General features: G+C 45.6%; 1 protein-coding gene across 2 annotated transcripts in view; it reads right to left on the bottom strand.

Annotated features, from left to right (window-relative positions):
• THSD4 (thrombospondin type 1 domain containing 4) overlaps positions 1–20770 on the bottom strand; it is a 566261-nt gene that overhangs the window by 23548 nt on the left and 521943 nt on the right. For both annotated transcript variants that reach the window (XM_038580863.1, XM_038580864.1), the window contains 4 exons: positions 15445–15720; positions 8601–8730; positions 7247–7451; positions 6543–6716 (listed from right to left, as the gene is read on the bottom strand). In XM_038580863.1, coding sequence (XP_038436791.1) covers positions 6543–6716; positions 7247–7451; positions 8601–8730; positions 15445–15720 — 785 coding nt within the window. The remainder of the gene's footprint in view (positions 1–6542; positions 6717–7246; positions 7452–8600; positions 8731–15444; positions 15721–20770) is intronic.

Raw genomic sequence — 20770 nt, 5'->3', positions numbered from 1 at the left:
TTAAATGAAATTTGAGAAAAGAAAAAACATACCACTTTGTTTCCTTACCAAAATTGCCATTTTCATTTTTGTACATTGCTATCTAGTCTTTTTTTTTTTTTTAGATTTTATTTATTTATCCACGAGAGACACACACACACACACACACACAGAGGCAGAGACACAGGCAGAGGGAGAAGCAGGCTACCCACAGGAAGCCTGATGTGGGGCCCGATCCTTGAACCAGGATCACATCCAAATCAAAGGCAGACGCTCAACCGCTGAGCCACTCAGGGGTCCCTGCTATCTAGTCTTGTAAAGTCACAGCCTGGATGAATAACCAAACATTTATATGACCACTGCTGGGCTGGGCCTGCCTCCTCAAGGAGGAAACTCTCCGGAGCAAAGCGCCTGAAGGGGATGAGAACATGTCACCTGGAAGTATACTACATTGACCTATTTTGAATGGAAGGCACTTGAGAAACCTCAGATCCAGGAAGGGCTCTCTGCCCTCCCTATCCCTGCCTAAAAGCAGAGCATGAACTTCCTGTGGGAAATTTCCACCTAGTATCAGGAAGAAGAGAACACTTTTATAATCAGTGTTGGGGAGCTGATGCCAGGATGAGTCTAAACTAACAAACTTTACCCAAATAATCCTTATCTTCAGTTAGTTTCCCCATATATTTCTAAGCCACTTTCTTGTATTTTATTTCCTCTAGAAGCCCCAACCCCTTTCCTTTGTCTAGTCACTTCTTCAAAATTTACCAATCTTTGTTAAAATGGTATAGAAGCCCTAAAGTCTAATTGTGTCTTTGGGATTTTTTACTTCTGTCTTATGAGGCTCTCTGTGCCATGTACAAAAAAATAACATTAGATGAAATGTGTTGGCTTTTCTCCTGTTAACCTGGCTTTTGTCAGTTGAATATGCAGGCTTCAGTTGCAGAACTTAGGGTAGAGGGAAATTTTTTTTTTTTTCCTTCCCTATAGGCTCACAAACCCTTTGCATGACTTGCATTCTATCTTCCTTCTTATTTGGAATCTGAGCCAACAACAACAACAACAAAATCCTTTGCCACAATAATTGGAATATTCTAGGCTAAAGGGCTTTTTGTTTCAGCTGTATATTATCTGGTCTCTTTCCTAGCTTTAAACACTCAAGATATTTAAATCCTCCTGAAGAATGCAAGGCAAATTAAGTCATCTTCCTGTTTTGAACATTAAGAATATTTCTTCCCGAGTAATTTTCATTTACCTAACTTAATTTCTGCTTTCCAAACCAAGTAACATACTCACATCTGGGAATATTTCCACATACCCTCATGTGCTTCATTTAAAAGAAGAATGTGGGGTTTTTGTTGTTTTTAAAGATTTTATTTATTTATTCATGAGAGACATAGAGAGAGAGGCAGAGACATAGGCAGAGGGAGAAGCAGGTTCCCCGAGAGGAGCCCCATCTGGGACTCGATTCCAGGACCTGGGGATCATGCCCTGAGCTAAAGGCAGATGCTCAACCACTGAGCCACCCAGGTGTCCCTAAAAGAATGTTAAGGTGCCCAGACCAAGTGCCAATGAGAGAGCCTTAGAAGGATGAGCCTGTAAGGGATTTCTCCTTATTACACAACAACAGCACAAAGGCATTTCAACTTGGAAGTAGTTATCCACACTGGCCCAGGTGTGGGAAGCCTCTCAGCAGGAATGAGGGGAACGATGGGCCTCTACCAGGCAGCAGGGACCACCTTTCAAAGCCAGGCCTTGAAACACTCCCACTCACCGCCCCTGAAGGATGTGCTTGCGAGAGGGACCAAATCCTCTTGGTAAAAGGACCTGGCTCCTCACTGAACTTCTGGGCTGACCAAACACAGATACGCATGAAATTTCCAAGGAACTGTGTGGTGAGGATTGTCTTCTGGCTCCACAGACCGCTGAATGCTAAACTTGGCCCAATCGGCCCTCTCAGGACTGACTACAAGGCTCTCATGGCTATTCCTGAACTTCAGGTTCACGCATCATCTTCCGTAATTAAGTAACAGAAAGCACGACATCTTATTTCTTCTGGAAAACATCCTTAGATACTAGGTGTTACAAAATTGAGGCTGGTGGATTTTCTAAAAGTTTTTTTTTTTTTTTTTCTCTCTTGTGACTAAATATTGCCCCTGCGTTTAAAGCTGTCATTGATTTACAGAACTAAGAAGTAAATGATGCCTCTGTCTGATTAAGGCCCACCCTCAGTTAAAGGTACTGCAAGGACGCGTTTACGATGAGTCATTGAGTCAGAAAGACTACATAGCCCTGGAAGTTTAAAAGAAGAATCAGGTTTGAGTTCACAAGCTCAACTCAATTAGGTAGAGTTTAATTTAATTTAGTTTAATTTCAATGCTTTCATTGGCTCATTTGACAGAGAATGAAAGAGAGAGAGAGAGAGCACAACCAAGTGGAGAAGCAGGCTCCCTGCTGAGCCCCCAGGACGCTGGGATCATGACCTGAGCCGAAGTCAGACACTTAACAAACCGAGCTACCCAGGGGCCCCAACTGATTTTATTTTATTTTTATTTTTTATTTTATTTTAAATTGGGCAACAGGATGTCTTCTGGATCCTTAAGTATTTGTACACTTCAATCACATTTTCTTTAATTTCGCCCCCTTCACCTCTTTACGTGGAGGCTGTATCTCATTCATGCCTGGCATTATTAGGTGCTCAATACATGTTTATTCCAATGGCAAAAAAAATGGGATAGCTCAGCCTAAATCTTAACAAGGTTGACTTTTTTTTTTTTTTAAATTTTTATTCATTTATGATAGTTACAGAGAGAGAGAGAGAGAGAGAGGCCAGAGACACAGGCAGAGGGAGAAGCAGGCTCCATGCACCGGGAGCCCGATGTGGGATTCGATCCCGGGTCTCCAGGATCTAGCCCTGGGCCAAAGGCAGGCACCAAACCGCTGCGCCACCCAGGGATCCCAAGGTTGACTTTTATACAAAGCCACGAGTCACATATGAAAGACTGCCACCAGCTGGTCATTTCTGGGGACTGACCCTTTTGTGAAGCTGGTGATTCAGAGGCTCATCCCTTGGTAACCAATCTCATGGAGGTCATGGTTTCAAATATGTCATCCCTTTAATGCTCATTCAGCAGTTACCAATGAGGAAACAGAGGGTCAGAGAGCAGCTTGCTCGAGGTATAATAAGACATAAGTCCTGGGGGAAGTGCTGCCGAAGCCAGTGCACCTTCCTGAAAACCACCCACACCCCCTTCTCACTCATCTACTCCAAGTGGGAACATTCGGGAATAATGTTATGTTCTGGGGGTCAATAAAGCAAAATTACCTACTTATTTACATCATAGCACTAAATTGATATGGCTTAAGATATCTTTCTGAAAAAGAACAAAGAAGTTCCCTAAACAGAAGAATAAAGTGCTCATTCTTTCCTTTATTTGGAATTTTAAGACAAGTGTTAGATCCAGCAAGTACTTAGGTTACGATGCGGAACAAATTTACATGAAAGGGAAATTTACAAGTGTTTTTTGGAGAGGAAATAAAAATAGGGGTTGATTCAGTTATAGGAGGCAAACAATAGCTTAGTCTACTTAAAAGTCATGCTTATAGGGGCACCTGGGTGGCTCAGCAGTTGAGGATCTGCCTTTGGCTCCTGTCCTGATCCTGGGGTCCCTCCCCCGCAGGGAGCCTGCTTCTCCCTCTGCCTGTGTCTCTGCCTCTCTCTGTATCTCTCATGAATAAATAAATAAAACCTTTAAAAAAATTCATGATTTAAATGTTTTTAATGTCATTAACATGCTTATAATAAATACATATATGAAAAAAGGTTACAAAATGATAGACATAGTATTATGATTTGTGTCCTTCAAATATGTATGAATACAAAAACACTATGTATGTAAAGTATGTATGAGTAGAAAAAAGCTTGACAATATAGTTTAAAAATTTTAACTTATTATCTGCTAATGAAAAGATTATAGGTATGCTCTTCTGATTTTTAAATATTTTTTTATGATGTTATATGTTACTTTATGACCAGGAAAAGTGAACATTTTTTTATCCATAACTACATTAGGTCTTTAGTTGGAAGTGCATATTATTCAAGTGAAAAATTCTTTTGAGACAACATGTTTGCAAATACACATTAAAAAAGTAGAAAATGGCTATTTACTATTTGTTAAGTAGAGATAAGTTATTAAATCTATAGTCTCATAAAAACTGTAATTAAATATTTTATTTTATTTATTTCTTATTTTTATTTATTTATTTAATTTTTTAATATTTCTTATTTTTTAAAAGATTTTATTTATTTATTCGAGAGAGAGAGAGAGAGAGAGAGAGAGGCAGAGACACAGGCAGAGGGAGAAGCAGGCTCCATGTGAGGAGCCCGACGTGGGACTCGATCCCGGGTCTCCAGGATCCCACCCTGGGCCTAAGGCAGTGCTAAACCGCTGAGCCCCCCAGGGATCCCCTAATTAAATATTTTAGATGAAATATTTGAGATGTATTATAAACTCAGTTGTCCTGCGCTATCTCTGTATATAGCCTTCTTTTGATTATACTGTTTGTGTTAATATAAACAATTCTCTTTATATTTTAGAATAATGATTGATGAAGATGAGGAAGCATTTACTGAAAAAATAATTTCAGCCATTTTAATCTTCATATGAGCATTCTAAACCTTGCATTTCCTCTAGTGAATGTGAACCTTTAGAAAAATTTCCAAGCTTCAGTCTATTTGAATGTATGAGTCATTGAACATTTGTAGATGAAATTACCTTAGGCCCTGCATATTCTTTATGAGGTGTCACATAATGTATTAAGGATTAAAAGGACTTAAGTGCTCTAGACTTCAAGTGATCTTGTTCCTTTTGATTCATGACAATTGGTATGATAAATTCTGTGTTTGTATCACAAACTTTTATATTATAGGATATAGCCATTTTAATGTAAGGTTTTTTTTGTATATGTGATAAAAATAATTTTTGCCCAACCTTTTTTTTCCCAAGATTTTATCCATTTATTTGACAGAGAGCGAGAGAGCGAAAGCACAAGCAGAGGGACAGCAGAGCGAGAGGGAGAAGCAGTCAGAAAGGATGCTGGCCGAGGAATCCACCCATGTGGCGGGATGGTGACGCATGGAGATTTACTCCTCTGAACTTGACATGTCGCCCCGTTGTTCACACGATGCTGGGGGGAGAGGAGGCTCCTGAGCTGTTTCCTAAGGTTCTGTGAACTCGCCTAGTCCTCTCTTCCCCTTGGACCAGTGGCCTCTGTGCTCCCTGGGAGCCCATGAGGAAGGCAGATTCTTGGGCCCACCTCTTGGTGCTGACCCAGGCTAGGCACCGTGTGTGGGTTTTCAGGTGATCTGTAGGCACACTACAGTTTGGGAGCACAGTGAGGGACTCTAAGGTGCACACCGGGCCCAACCGAGAGAAAGGTACTGAAGACAGAGCCAGCCAGTCCTGTTGACAGCTCAAGTTTCCAAGGGCTCTAGAGAATCCTGACACCCAAACCACCAAACTGTGGGTGTGGAGGCCAGTCTGCTGCCCCGAGAGCAATCTCCTGATGGCCAGTCAGGAGCTTCCATAAGAAAAGGAATGAAGCTCTTTATCTCCTCCTGGCTCTCTCTTCCCGACCCCAAGATACGCTCTGGAATTTTGCTTAGTACTTTTCCCTGCACCTTTTTTCTTATTGTGGCAAAATACATACAATAAAATTTACCATTTTAATCATTTTAAGTGTACATTTCAGTGGCATAAATTACATCTACACTGCATGCAACCATCACCATGACCCAACTCCAGAATCCTTATAAATCTTTTTTTTTTTTTTTTAGGGACAGCATGCACATGCATGCATGGGAGCAAGGAGGGGAGGGGTAGAGGGAGAGAGAGAGAGAGAGAGAGAGAGAGAGACTCCCAAGCAGGCTCCATGGCCAGCGTAGCCCCACATGGGCCTCAGTCTCACAACCCTGAGATCATGACCAGAGCCGAAATCCAAGAGTTGGATGCTTAATCAACTGAGCCACCCAGTGGCCCCTAGTTTTGTCTTTGATAGATGAACTCTAGCTCTTGCTGGTTTCCTTGCACACAGGTAACTGGTGCACACATATAACTAATACGCTTCAGATGTCATCGCTGACAGCTGATGCCAAGGACCCCAAGGAGGCCAGTCTACTGGGGAGGGGAATGGTCTGTGAACTGTGCTGAGTTAGGAAGGAGGAAGGGGCCTGCCACTTGCTGGGTGACTTTTAGATGCCAGGCACTCACCAAACACGTGAGAGGCGTGATGTAATTGTTCACTTGATTTCGTATTTCAGTATTTAATATTCACATGGAGCATGAAGAACTAATTCTTTCGCATCCACTGCTTACCCCTGGAGCCCCTGGGTCTTTGTATAAGGACAGAAGGAATTTCCCCAAAGTCAGAAATTCCCCTTGGGATTCTTAAGCTAGTGATTCACCTCCGTGGTGTTGGGGTGCCTGCAACAGACACTTGCTGCCCATCAGCTGGGCACACGGTGGTCCCGGCTGCAGAAAACCCATTCTGCCCACTGTCACGCTCACCCTTTCACTCCACTCGGTGAGGAACCAGCTCTTGGCACAGGGTCCCATGTCGCAGTTCTCAATGTCATTCGGCCGGAGCTTCATGTTGCATTCCTCATCATCAACCACGTCCCCAATGTTGCTCACACACTTCACGTCTCGGGTCCTCTGTCCCACTCCACAGGGCACTGAGCACTAAAACAGGAGGAACACGTCAGCGGGATGGGCAGCGTTACCTCCGGGGGGAGGGGGCTCTTGAGCTCTGGTGCCCTCATCCTTGCCACCTGCCACCTGAGTGGACGGCTGTGGTGAGACCCCCACAATGCCATGCTACGTGGGGAGGATCCCAGCCCTGAACACTTCACCACCTTTTCTCTAAGACCTTGGATGTCCTGCCTGTTGCTCTGGGCCTCAGCTCTGTCATCTGCAAAACAGGGGTGCAAGCTTGGAAGGAGTGGGCTTCTCATGACACACGGGACAGAGAAGACCTGTGTGCACAAGGCTCCCAGGGGCTCATCCTTAAATTCGGCTGTGGGTGACTGATACACACCAGCCTTAACTCCATCGTGCTATTGGTAGATCCTATGGTTTGCAAAACAGTCCCCCCCAGAGCCTCCTGGGATGGGGTCCCTCTAGGAGACCTCAGGGCTGTCCTGAATGAGGTCTTGGTGGTGGGCTTGGGCAGGGGGACAGCAGTGAGTCTTGGGAGGGGGAGCCCCGCGTACCGAGGTCCAGTCCGTCCGGATCTGCCACTCACTGCAGATCTTGAGCTGGCAGGTGCTGGTGGTCTCAGGCTTCTCCAGGTGCTGGCAGCGGTAGGGCTGCACGGTCAGGCTGCGGTTGGCGTACACCTGGCGGCACAGAACTTGGCGATGCTGCATGCCCAGGCCGCAGGTTTTGCTGCACTCAGACCACTCTCCGATGTCCCAGCTAGCTCAGGAACGAGAGAGCGCGACAGGGACATGTCACCTTCAGTCAGCAGGAAGACAGCCTGACCCCCACTGGCTGCACAGGACCATCAGGGTCCTTCTGGGCGGTCCTCACCCTGGAGCACTGCTTAACGGTGTGCTCAGGGCCATCGGACTCCGTGAAGGAGTGTCACTTGGTTGACATGCTAGCTACCAGTGATGAGGGCCCAGTTTTATTTTATTTTTTATTTTTTATTTTTTGAGGTCCCAGTTTTAGAAAATGAAAGAAAACCGAGAAGGTGCAGGTGATTTTTATCTAGTAAAAGACCCCCCCCCGAACTCCGAATATTAGTTTTCCACCCTGTAGAACATTAATTCACATTGGGACTTAGGAGCCTTGACCCAGCATTCTTTATTTTTCACGAGCTACTTACTCAGTTTCACGGTCCTCCCCTGACGTCCTGCTTTGTCACTTAGTTAAATAAGGCATCAGCACACACAATACGTAGGAGAATGTTTCTCTTAACTTTGAAACTTATGTCGGGACCCTCTTGGGGGCCCCTTCCCTCTGTTTTCCTGGACGTGTCCTCTTTATCATTCAATAACCAGCCCAAGACCTCCCCCCAGACACTTCTCCTGACTTCTCCTGGCCCATGTATTTGTGACCCTCATTCTCTCTGTTCACAGCTCACCCACAACACTGGCCACGCTGGATTGTGATTCTCCGCTTCCCTCACCAGGCTAACACATAATTGCTCCCAATCACCAAAGGTGTGTGCTCACTGCTAAAGGCTACAGGCTTCCCCATGCATCCCCAGAGACTGGTGCGCTTGCTCAACAGACTGCAGTTCATGCCCAGACTGAGTCTTATGTTCTAAATCAGATGCAGACAGATTTTATATCTGCTACTAAGGTCCTATGTAGGGCCACCTGGGGGCTCAGCGGTTGAGCATCTGCCTTTGGCTCAGGTCATGACCCCGGGGTCCTAGGATTGAGTCCTGAATCGGGCTCCCCGCAGGGAGCCTGCTTCTCCCTCTGCCTGTGTCTCTGTCTCTCTCTCTGTTTCTCATGAATAAATAAATAAATAAAATCTTTAATAAACAAAGGTCCTATGCACAAGCAGCCAGAAGTGACCCGATAACAGGCGGCCTCCCCAGGGAGGCTATCTTACAAGGCCGGGCAGGGGAAGATGTTACAGGGCTCCTCCTCGGGGGTGGGCTTCATGCTGGAGTCACAGTAGCTCTCAGGAACCTCCTCGTGGGTGTTTCTGTGCACACAGCGGAAAATAGGGAACTGCGATCCTGCAAGGACAAGGAGAACTTCTGAAGGACGGCCCCACACACTTGAATGTTGGGCTCTGGGTGCAGATGTACAGAGATCCAGGTGCTGATGAAGGGAGGCCACAGGATTAGAACCAGGCGAGCGTGCACACACACATTTATACGCACCTCCCCCACAAGGGCTAGGCCAGGTACTGTGAGTGCAAAGAGGAGTGGGAATGGTTACTGCCCTCGAAGAGCTTATAATCTCTGTGGACACTTTGCATTGGCTGCACCTGGGGTCGTAGCCAGCACACAAGGAGACGCTCCTCAGGTTTTCTTGAATTCCATGGGCTCCTGCCATTTGTCACATGGTTGGAAAGGGCTGAAGGCAGATAAAAACAATTTTCCTAATAGTTCCAGATATCACTAGGCAGGAGAGTGACTATAAAATGAGCACAGGGCAGCCCGGGGGCGCTCAGCAGTTTAGCACCGCCTTCAGCCCAGAGCCTGATCCTGGGCACCCAGGATCGAGTCCAACGTCGGGCTCCCTGCGTGGAGCCTGCTTCTCCTTCTGCCTCTCCCTCTCTCTCTCTCTCTGTGTGTCTCTCATGAATAAATAAATAAAATTTTTAGCAAAAAAAATAAAATGAGCGCAAATGATAACTGTTTGGAGGTTTTCCAGAGACATCACAGAGAAAGGCTCCCAGAGGGTCCATCCAGCTGGATCCTAGAGAAAGGCTGGGTTTGGGCAGCTGTGTGCATGTGTGTCTCGGAGGGAGGGGGCTGTCCAGGCAGCTGGACTGGAGCAGAAGTGCCCCCACCCCGGCCTGCATGTGCCTGGTGAGTGTAAGAGGCAGGCTGAAGCAGAGAAGTGACGAGACTGAAGGCGGGCTGGAAGAGCAGCTGGCTTCGCCCTACCCTGTAAAGCATTTTACACATCCCCCTAACAGAACACTGATCCGATGGCACCTTTCATTATTTGAGTAGATCTGCTTCCCAGAGGACAGTGAGCTTCTCAGGGACAGAACTAATTCTTGTTCATCACTGCGATCCCAGTACCTAGCAGAGTGACAGCTGCTCAATAGAAATGCCGAACGGATATTCATCAGGAGCCTAATATTTGTTTTTATTACTTTGCTAAAAAAAAAAAAAAAATCATACTCACTGCCTCAGGGTTTCTGTTGTCGTTTTGTTTGAAATACACGGTTTAAAATGGATAAATTTCAAAAAAATAAAATAAAATGGATAAATTTCACTGGTTTAAGGTGGGTAAATCTATTTTGGAGAAAAAGAATCGGTTAAGTGGAATCTTTATTTTTTTTTTAAAAATTGATTAACTTTTTAAATTGGATTTCAATTTGCCAACGTATAGCGTAACACCCAGTGCTCATCCCATCAAGTGCCCCCCCTCAGTGGAATCTTTAGCTTTCAAAAAACAAAATGCCCCAAATTCGGCCTTCCTGTCTCTCTGCTGCCCCTTGGTGGCAGCACGGAAGTATTACCAACGGCTGTGTATGGGGTGAGAAAGGTAACCCGGGAACAGGCCATGCAACTGTCTGAAAAAGATGTTTCTACACAAATAACACTCTGTCCCCCTGCCAGCCTCCTGTCTAGGCCACTACACGATTGCTGTGGGGCAAAACACCATCACTTATCCTACAGTTTTCTCTTAGCTCTGTTGCTAATGGGCCAGGCATTTGGAGTTTCCGAATTTCCAACTTAATACAATTTAATTTGTAACCGGAGGGATAACTTTGAACATAAATTGTCTTAATATTTCCTCAGCCATGAAAAGCGTGTCAATGCTGTCAATGCTCGCTTAAGCGGATCTCGTGTGACTCCTGAGCCAGAGGGTAGCTCTTGTAGGAAGCTTGACAGTTGGTCCGACAAGTTCGGAATCTGAAACGATCATTTGTCTCAAAACTACTCTGGCCGCAAAAATTTATAATGTAGCTATAACTGGAGACCACTGTTTAAAATAATGTTTCAATTAAGTATAATCATTAGTGGAGTAAAAAGTGGTCCAGACTGTAAAATTAATAGGAAGCAAAAACTTCTGTGGAATTAAATTTTGTCCAGTGACATATCTGCTTCCACTTAAGAAGAGATTTTTAATTAAATTCCACAAACATTAAGCACATTGTGCTCGCTCACAAAGACGAGTAAGATTCCGTTCACGCCTTGCAGGGTGCCCAGTTGGGACCCAGCTATTAAGGGATTAAGTAAAAATCTTATTATTTGTCCTTTCAGACCCTGTGGGTTTAGCTTTTCTGCTGGCAAGTTTGTGGACTGGAAAGCAAAAGTTACTACCCCAACCACATGGCACTCAAATGAGGGAGCAATTGAATGTCCTTAGCTAAAAGGATACAGGTTACCATAGGAATGCTCTGTGCCTTGGAGAGATGGGTCCTGCTTAGGGCTGTTTGCACATGGCCACTTCCTTTCCCCACCCTCTTACTGCCGTTACGGCACACTTGTCCATGGTCCAGGTCCAGTGTTCAGCCAAGGACATAAATTCAGAGGCTCTCTCTCTGATGGTGAGAAAACACCCGAAATATAATTCTTGACTCCAGTGACCACAATGGTCTCTTTCTTTGAATCAGTTTTGATTTCTGCAGAGAGGGAGACTGTCACTCGAAATGGCACCTGGCCATCTCTTCATTGTACAGCATGCCATTCAATTACGCCTCTAATTGCTGGCAAGCAAGAATGAGGCCATGAGGTGAGGTGCTGGCTGGGCTTCAGGCAGCAGGAAAAAATCTGGGATCATTTTGGTTGGGTTTTATGTTGCATGGGTTGATCAGAACAGAGGAATGTTGTACCGGAGGAGGGAACTGTACCACAGGTAATCTGCAGATATTAAATGAGGCAAGTCAGTGAATTCAGAGGACAGTGTAGAGGCTGGTGAGGCGTTGTGGAGAGAGGGACAGAATATGGGACAAGAAGAAAATGAAGTCATCCTTGTCTTGGAACTCCAGGAATCAACTGAGCCAAACCAAAAGTTTGACTCGATAGAGGTCTGGGCAATGGCCAGATGGAGTATGAGCCGCTCTGGGCTGCCAGTGGCAGGACCCCTTTCTGGTGATACTGTGAGCGGGCTGTTGAAGGGCATGGAAGCATGTGGTCTGGTGAGCCCCATCAGGAAGGACTGGGACAAATGTAGGGACAAATGGTGAGGTCACAGAGGGCATGGGTTTGGGTTGTGCATAAAGGAGCAAGATGGCACCTAGTAGGCTCAGAAGGTCTTGGCCCTGGCATGTTTGTCACTACTGCTGAGCTAAACCTGGTGCACCCACGTTGTCTCATCTGCCCTGCAGGTTCAGCCATCACTGCTGGGAGCAAACCTCACAGAGAGCAAAGGAGGGGCATCCATGGGCTGCTGCCATTTGTCAAGTGGAAGAGCAAAAGGGCCAGGAGTATGAGAGAAGGGAGGGCCAGGGGGAATATATAGCTCTGCCTTTGTTTTATTTCCAAGGCACCTCTTGGACTGGAGAAACTGTGCTGTTTTTTGGGGTAAAGAAGAGGATGCACATATCCCAGCCATCTGGGTGGCAGATGCCGTGTGTGTGTGTGTGTGTGTGTGTGTGTGTGTGTGTGATGTCCACAATGCAAAGGAGAAAGACTATATTAAGAACATTACACAAAATAATATGGAAATCTAGAGAAAAGATTCTTCAGTTTCGAATACATCCAGCCACATTCCTTTAAGCTATGGATAAAACACAGTAGGGCAATAACAGCCTTGAATATCCAGGATGCAGTGATGTGAAAACTACTCTTAAACCTTTTCCAATAGCTCTACGTGCCCCACTTGACAATACATTCATTAATTCAAGAAACACCTGAGGAGCGTCTCCTTCTGTGCTGGCTACAACCCCAGGCGCAGGCGGTGCAAAGGGTCCACGCATGGAGACAGCTAAGCCAAGCACAGCTGGGACAAAACTGTGCCCGAATCGCTGTGAGGTCCTATGGAATAAGTGCCCACCTGTGCCTTGCAGAATCAGGAAGGGCTTCACAGAGGAGGTGTATCTGAGCTAGACCGCGTGGTATAAGCAGTTTGCTGGTCCCACACCAGAGGGTATAGTAAGGGAGGCAGATGTTTGAGGTCAGTGTGGATCACACAGACTAAGGGAAAGATAACCAGAATCTTTGGAAATAGGGTCCCTGCATCATGCCTCATACAGAACAGATAGAGACCCGCTGAATGACCACCAGGGTATGTGGCATCTATTCGGTGAATACAGGACCGTGTGAGCAGCATGAAGGGTGAGCGGGCAACGGCATACGCTTTGCTCTTTATCTTATTCAGTCCACAAGGCAATGCCTGATGGTTTCTGATCACGGCGACATCCCATCCTACTGGAAAGGCCGGGCCAGGCGATCTTTACAGACATGAAAGGGAAGAGAATCTTCTACACATGTCATCCTTGATATAAAACTACATGATGGCAATTTTTCTTCTTTCTATGACTTTCCCTTGTGTGTACCTAGCACAATGTATGTGCTTCCTCTGGTGGGTGTCGCACCACTAACTACGTGGCGGAAAATTCAGTAATAACGCACTTGGATCCTGGGTTCCTATGTCAACTGCGTTTCACACTGCTTACCTCCATATTCCCAGGGATGGATCCTTACTAAAATGGTTTTGGCCTTAATGTGTAATTACCTTAAGCCTGTGGTAAGACACATCCTACAGCCATTTAATTTTCCCTCCTAAAGCTTAAAAAAGAGGTGAGTCCAATGAATCTCCATTCCACATTCGTGGCACACGTATTCAGTAAAAGCACAATAATATCTGCACAGGATCAGCTCCATAAGTCAGCGCACCAGTTCTCAGCCATCATGGAACTGGCAGGGCTTCCGGGCAGGAGATGCTCCAGCCCTCATGAAAAACCCAACACCTAAATTCTGTTCTCAAAAGCCACTAAGCCAGTGCTCTTGGGAAAAAGATAAAGGCTTTAGAGGCGGTTGTGAAAACTTCCCAGGTGTAAATTATTTAAAAGTTCCTGAATTTTGTGCCATTGGGTACAAGTTTCATAAAAAAAAAAAAAAAGAAGAAAAAGAAGAAAGAAAGAAAGAAAAAGAAAGAAAGAAGAAAGAAAGAAGAAAGAAAGAAAGAAAAAAAGAAAGAAAGAAAGAGAAAGAAAGAAAGAAAGAAAGAAAGAAAGAAAGAAAGAAAGAAAGAAAGAGAAAAAGAAAATCCCCAAACCAATAGTCTTGGTATCACACACAGTTTCCCGGCAGCAGGAACTTCTTGGGATACAGCCTTCCCATTTCTGTGGTCCCCTCACCTCCAAGGACAGCGGTTATAGGGTTGCAAATAGGACTTCCTTACAAACAGGAGGCTGTTACCACACGCATCTTGCATCGGAGTTTCTAGGTGGTCACAGGCATATCCTTGAGCTGCGGATCTAGCTCACCTTCTCAGCATCAATTTCGAACCCAGGTGCCAGATGTTCGTTAAGGGGCTTCTGGAACACCTCATCCCACGCCCACCTTAACTTTGGAGTTTTCAAGGAAATAGGGCCCTGCATCCACTTCACAGTTTAGGATGATATCGATATTGACCCCTTTGCACGCAGCCATGCTTTGCTTTGAGCCTATCAACACCTGGCTTTCTTTAAATTTCACCTGAACTCCATTCATCTTCTCCCAAATCCTGCAACTCTTTTTCTTTTGTTTGGAGAGACACCATTTCCTCCCTCTGGTGTGTGGTCTCCCTCCCTGCAAGGAGTCCATAGAGCTGGCCTGGCTGGGCTTCAGGCTTATCCCTGGGGTCTTAGCTGATGGGTTAGGAAAATGGGACGATATGGGGTGAAGATTTTACAGGGAGCATGGTGGGCAGCTGTGAGCGTTGGTGACTGTAAAAGCCAGCTCACACCTCAAGCCAAGTGAGTGTGCTTTTCTTTTCTGGAATTGTAGATTTGAGAATGAGCTTTACCTGGTATTTGTGTAAGTACACATCAGCTTCTAGATCGTAAACTTGGTGAACAAGGTGCAGGAGAGAGTTAACTCAGCAGGCCCTGGGTACTCAAACCCTGCACACTCCAAAGAAAGGCCTTCTTCAGGACTGGCCCTTGAGCAGGGCTGGAGACCACCTTGGAGCCCATGGAATATTCTGCTGATAGGAGTGTTTTTCTATGTTTGGACCACACTGTGTCCGTTTGACAAGACAGTTCATGCCAATAATATGATTTGGCTGTGTGCCTGTTTCTGTGTGCCTGAGATCTTGGGCCAGGCTCTCTCTCTCATTTTGACTTCTGGGTGCTAAAGGCTGAGTAGCTAATGTCAGTCATGTGGGGGCTACATGCCTGTGTAGCTGAGCCACATGAGCCCCTGGTCATCAAACCTTGAGATGCTTATCTGGTTGGCCATGTTGGGTCCTGCTGTCACCCATCATCGCCGGGAGAATTCTGAGCATCGGTGTGCCACAATCTTGGGGTGGGACACTTGGAAGCTGGCCCCTGGTTTCTCTTGAACTTGGCCACATGTGCATTTTGCCCTGAGGATACTCATCTGTATCCTTTCACTGTAATAAGTTGTAACCACAAGCGCAGCAGCTCTTCTGAGTCTTGCACGTCCTCTTTATGGACCATCAAGCTTGAGAGTGGTCTTGGGGGGGGACCATATCAGACCAATGACCCATCTCTTAGCCAAGCTCAAGGAGGGGAGGATTTGCCATGTCCCCCGAGCCCAGCCACACATTCCTCACCTGGGGATCTGCAGACCGTCCTCGCCCACACTCTAGCTCACCTTTCCCACAGCTTGTCGAGCATTCCGTTGTCCCCAGCTGCTTCCAGTTGTGGTCTCGGCCTCGCCGTGGGGGCTGTGGCACCGCCGGCACCAAATTGTCCGGTCGATGGGAAGAAAACCCATCTGGATGCCTGACTGGGAAGGTCTGCGCGGATTCTGAGGTGAACACTTCAGGTGCCCCACCACGCACATCTTCCTTCTCCTCGGTCTCCTCTTTGTCTTCTCTCTCCTCCTGGCTCCTCCCATCTGTTACCAGTTGGCCGTTGAAGGGCTCCCCTAGGACAAGCAGGTGCACACACATAGATGTAAGACTGTTCTGGACACTGAGGCCTACAGAGGGATCCCTTTGACATTAGAAATTATGTAGCATGAGATCATTTCCAATTCCTAGCACATGTATTTTAAACATGCAGATACTAATTTCCCTAATATTCAAAACATAATTAAAAATGAGTGAGGGAAAGATGAATATCTCAGCAGGAAAGGCAGGCAAGGGCCAGGAAGAGGCAAGTCACATAAAAAGAAATATAAACAGCCGAAAGCCATACAAAAACACTCAACTTCACTCATAATTAAAGAACTACATGTGAAAACAAAAATAACCACCACAACTTTATTAGCTGAGCAATAAAGATGAAAAACTTTGGAGACCTTTAAATCCCTAAACCCCTCATTGAAGGCACAGGAAAACCTGGGGAGGGGTAGTCTGAAAACAGACACAAATTTTTAGAGGGCAATTTGCCCGTATCTACCCAAGTTTTACTTATTTATTTAAAATTCATTTTACTTAAATTCAGTTAATTAACATATAGTGTATTATTAGTTTCAGAGGTAGAGTTCAGTGATTCATCAGCTGCATTCACAGTTGCCCTGTGCTCATTACATCACATGCCCTCCTAAATGCCCATCACCTAGTTACCCCATCTCCCACCTCCCCTCCAGCAACCCTCTACCCACGTTTTATTTTATTTTTTTAAAGAGTTTATTTAATTATTCATGAGAGACACAGAGAGAGGCAGGGGTACAGGCAGAGGGAGAAGCAGGCTCCATGCAGGGAGCCCGATGTGGGGCTCAATCCTGGGACCCCAGCATCATGTCCTGGGCTGAAGGCAGATGCTCAACCACTGAGCCACCCAGATGTCCCTCTACCTAACTTTTAAATGCACACACCTCTTGACCTAGTGGTTCAGTCTTTAGGATATTTATCATACAACTATTCATTCTTTTACATAAAGCTGTATGTACAAGCCTGGTTACTAAAGTGTGTTTTGAAATAGCCAAATAGGGGATCCCTGGGTGGCACAGCAGTTTGGCGCCTGCCTTTGGCCCAGGGTGTGATCCTGGAGACCCGGGATCGAGTCCCACGTCAGGCTCCCTGCATGGAGCCTGCTTCTCCCTCTGCCTGTGTCTCTGCGTCTCTCTCTCTCTCTCTCTCTGTGTGACTATCATAAATAAAAAATTAAAAAAAAAAGTATTGAAATAGCCAAATAGTAAAGTGAAATTAAATGTCTGCTGGGGTGGCGGTTAAAATACATTGTGCCACAACTACAGATGGACGCTATGCTATTTTTGTTTTGAATAATGAAGCAAATATACAGTGTGACATGGAGATACGCTCTGCCCTTTATGCCTGTTCCTCCTCCTCTCCCGGCCCCAGTGGCCAAGCTCTTAGGTTTTCTGGGCTTGGACTTTTGCAGAGAAGTAGAAGCTGCTGGAAGTCAACAGCTCCTCCTTCCTACAGGGAAAGCCTGAGTTCTCAATAAGGGTAATGAGGCCCAGATACCAGAGCCTGCAGAGGGGAAGGAGGAGGAAAGAGGAGGGGAAAGTAGAGGGCATTTTTTTAAAGACAGAGAGAGAGAGAGACAGACAGAGATGTTTCCAAGGCAAGGAGAGGTTGGAGTCAGAAGGCCAGGGTTCCCTGAGTACTAGGGACCTTCCTGTGCCTGGCAGGGATCTGTACTCAAACTGGGGTGGGGGTGTGTGTGTGTGTATAGCCCCCCGGTTGACCGAGATTGAGTTCTCTGCAAGTTTCGAGGAAGTCTGAAGTAAAGGCGAGATCTAAGTTAGACTTCTGGAAACGCCTGGCATGGGATGTTCCCTGTACACTGCAGACAAAAGTTCAAATTGGTTATAAGCTGTTTCTATGTGCACAGGAAAGGGCTGGGTGGAGTCCCTCCAAATCATTATGAGATATTCCCTCTAGGAATGGGGTCAGGGGATGAAGTTGGGGCATATTGCTTTTTTATTTTCTTTAAATAGACTTTCTTCTTCTTCTTCTTCTTCTTCTTCTTCTTCTTCTTCTTCTTCTTCTTCTTCTTCTTCTTCTTCTTCTTCTTCTTCTTCTTCTTCTTCTTCTCCTCTTCTTCTCCTTCTCCTCCTCCTCCTTCTTCTTCTCTTCTTCTTCTCTCCTCCTCCTCCTCCTCTCCTCCTCCTCCTCCTCCTCCTCCTCCTCCTCCTCCTCCTCCTTCTTCTTCTTCTTCTTCTTCTTCTTCTTCTTCTTCTTCTTCTTCTTCTTCCTCCTCCTCCTCCTCCTCCTCCTCCTCCTCCTCCTCTTCCTTCTTTAGAGCTGTTTCAGGTACCCAGCACAATTAAGTGGCAAGTACAGAGTTCCCATACATCCCCTGGTCCCACATCATGTGCTGCCTCCCCCATCGATGTCCCGCATCACAGTGGTACCGCTGTTACCATCCATGGATCTGCACTGACACATTGTTATCACCCAAAGCCCATAGTCTTCATTAGAATTAATTTTGGTGGTGTACATTCTTTTTTTTAATTAACATCTTATTTATTTATTTATTTATTTGGGGGAGAGAGTGATCGAGCATGAGCAGGGTGAAGGACAGAGGGAGAAGCAGACTCCCCACTGAGCAGGGAGCTGGCTGTGGGGATCATCCCAGGACCCTGGGATCCTGACCTGAGCCGAAGGCAGATGCTCAACCGACTGAGCCACCCAGGCATCCTTGGTGGTGTATATTCGATGGATCCGGACACATGTATAATGCCATGTATCCATCATTACAGTGTCATTGAGAATAGTTTCAGTACCCTAAAAATCCTGTTTGCCTATTCATCCGTCCCTCCCCCTTAGCCCCTGGCAACCTCTGATGTGTTTAGTTTCTCCCCATAATATATAGTTGGAATCATTTCAGATTATCTTCTTTCACTTAATAATGCACATTTAAGTTTCCTCCATGTCTTTTCATGCATAGGTGGCTCACTTCTTTTTGTGCTGAATAATATTCCACTGGCTGGATGTACCTCAGTTTATCCATCCATTCACCTAACAAGGGCATCTTGGTTGCTTCCAAGTTTGGGCAATTATGGAGCACTTGCATCTTACTTCACGTATTCTATTTTGATTGACTATTGTTTAAGTATATGCAAGTTTGATACAAAACAAGGAGGCAAATTCCAGAGTTACAGTAGAATCTAGTTAAAACTTAGGGCTTTCCCCCACCCTTCACCATTTACAATACTTCATGGCTTAAAATACTAAAGATGATTTAAATCAACAGAATCAAGACTAGGCATACTGATATAAGTGAGACTAAAATATTACCAGGCAAAAACATTTTAAAATCTTTTGTACATCTTGCATGCACTGGGCACTATGTTGGGATGGACACCTGATACTCAATCTCTTCCACTGTCTGCCCCCTCCAAAAATACCCTTTTGAATGTAGGGTTTTTCCCATCACTATTCTGTAGACTGGGAATGTGCTCAGAGAAGTTTCTGACTTGACTGAGGTGCACAGCAAATTTCGAGTTCATGGATGGATGGTGAAGCCCGAGTTCATGGAGGATAAAGCCTGGTCCAGAATGCCTCTCCTCGCCAACTTTTTACAGTGGACCTGCCCTGTTCCAGGTAGCCAATTCCATGCTACCCACCAGGCTTGTTATCCATCATCATCACCCTGTAGGGTTTCAAACAGTCTGTCCAATTGTTCCTATTGAATCAGCATCAGATCTCAACAACCCTAATATTCTGCTGTCTGAGCTTGGTTTTTCAGACTGTGTATGGTTTCTTTTTTTCTTTTCTCTATTTTTTTTTTTTTTGCATATGGTTTCTGCAAATGGCTTGAACCCTGTGTATGCTGACTTGTGGTGTGGACAACACAGGCAGCCAATGTGCCCAGCTCCCGCCCTGTTGTCTCCAGGAGCCAAGTGATTCCTCCCTGACCTGTGATAATCGGATAATCCGGTTACCCATTTGGTGGGCCAGAGAAGGAACTTGGATGAGGCCTCACATCTGTGTCCTCACTTCCTAGGACAGGTGTCAGACCAGGTAACCCTGGGCCGTATGACAGGCACAGGAGACTGAGGTCACTGTGGGACCCAGACAAATAAGTCCATCTGTCTGAGCTTCCATTTCTTTTTTCTTTCTTTTTAAAATGAGGCACCTTCCTCTGAGCACTGTTGTGATAATTTGATGAGTTAATCTATGTGAAGGGCTTAGCAGTGTCTGGCACACAGCAAGGACTCAGTGCATGTGAGTGATATTATCATTAATATTTATGCAGAACTTCCTGTTCCAAAGATGGAAAAGACAGTCTCCATTTGGGTGGTGGGTTCCATTGTCATTTGGTAAAGAAATATCTGTAGATATTTCTCTGCCTCCTGTGTCATTCAGCAGAGCCCACAGGAAAGAGGCAGATAATCAGGACAATTAGGTGTGAACTCATTAATCTTTCCTTTTAAGTCAAAGTAGTGTCAACAGAAGCAAAAGGGGACCAAGAAAAAAAAGGCACAAGTTGGACAGAATGATAGCCCTCGGAAGGAGTCTGGCATCCTAATACCTGGAAATGAGTATGGTACCTTATATGGTAAAAGGGACTTCGCAGATGTGATGAAGTTAAAGATTAGGGGATAGAGAACTGTCCTGGATTGTCTGGTTGGGCCCAGAGACGTGATGAGGGAAGAAGAGGGTCGGAGCCTGAGATCTGAAGGTGCCACTCAACCAGCATTGACGATGCAGGAAGAGGCCAAGCAGCAAGGAGTGCAGAAGGCCTCTCAAAGAGAAAAGTGCAGGACGATAGAACCTTCTGGGGCCTTCGAGGGGAACACAGCCTGCTGGCACCTTGATTCCAGCCCAGCAAAACCCATTTTGGATTTCTGACCTTCTGAACGGTATGAAATTTATGTTGTTTTAAGTCACTAAGGTTGAAGTAATTTGTTCTACAGCCTTAGGAAGCTAATATAAGGTATCTCAAAATGTTGAACTGGAAAGACAGACTGAGGATGTTCACCTCATTTTTGAATCAAGGGAATGAGACCTTCTTATCAACAAAGGCTCAGACAAATGGTGAAGCATCCTCTGATCTCA

Source organism: Canis lupus, chromosome 30, assembly GCF_011100685.1.
Source record: "Canis lupus familiaris isolate Mischka breed German Shepherd chromosome 30, alternate assembly UU_Cfam_GSD_1.0, whole genome shotgun sequence".
NCBI classification, from domain to species: domain Eukaryota; kingdom Metazoa; phylum Chordata; class Mammalia; order Carnivora; family Canidae; genus Canis; species Canis lupus.
Note: the sequence above shows the minus strand (reverse complement) of the source record. Positions and strands in the feature narration are given on the sequence as shown.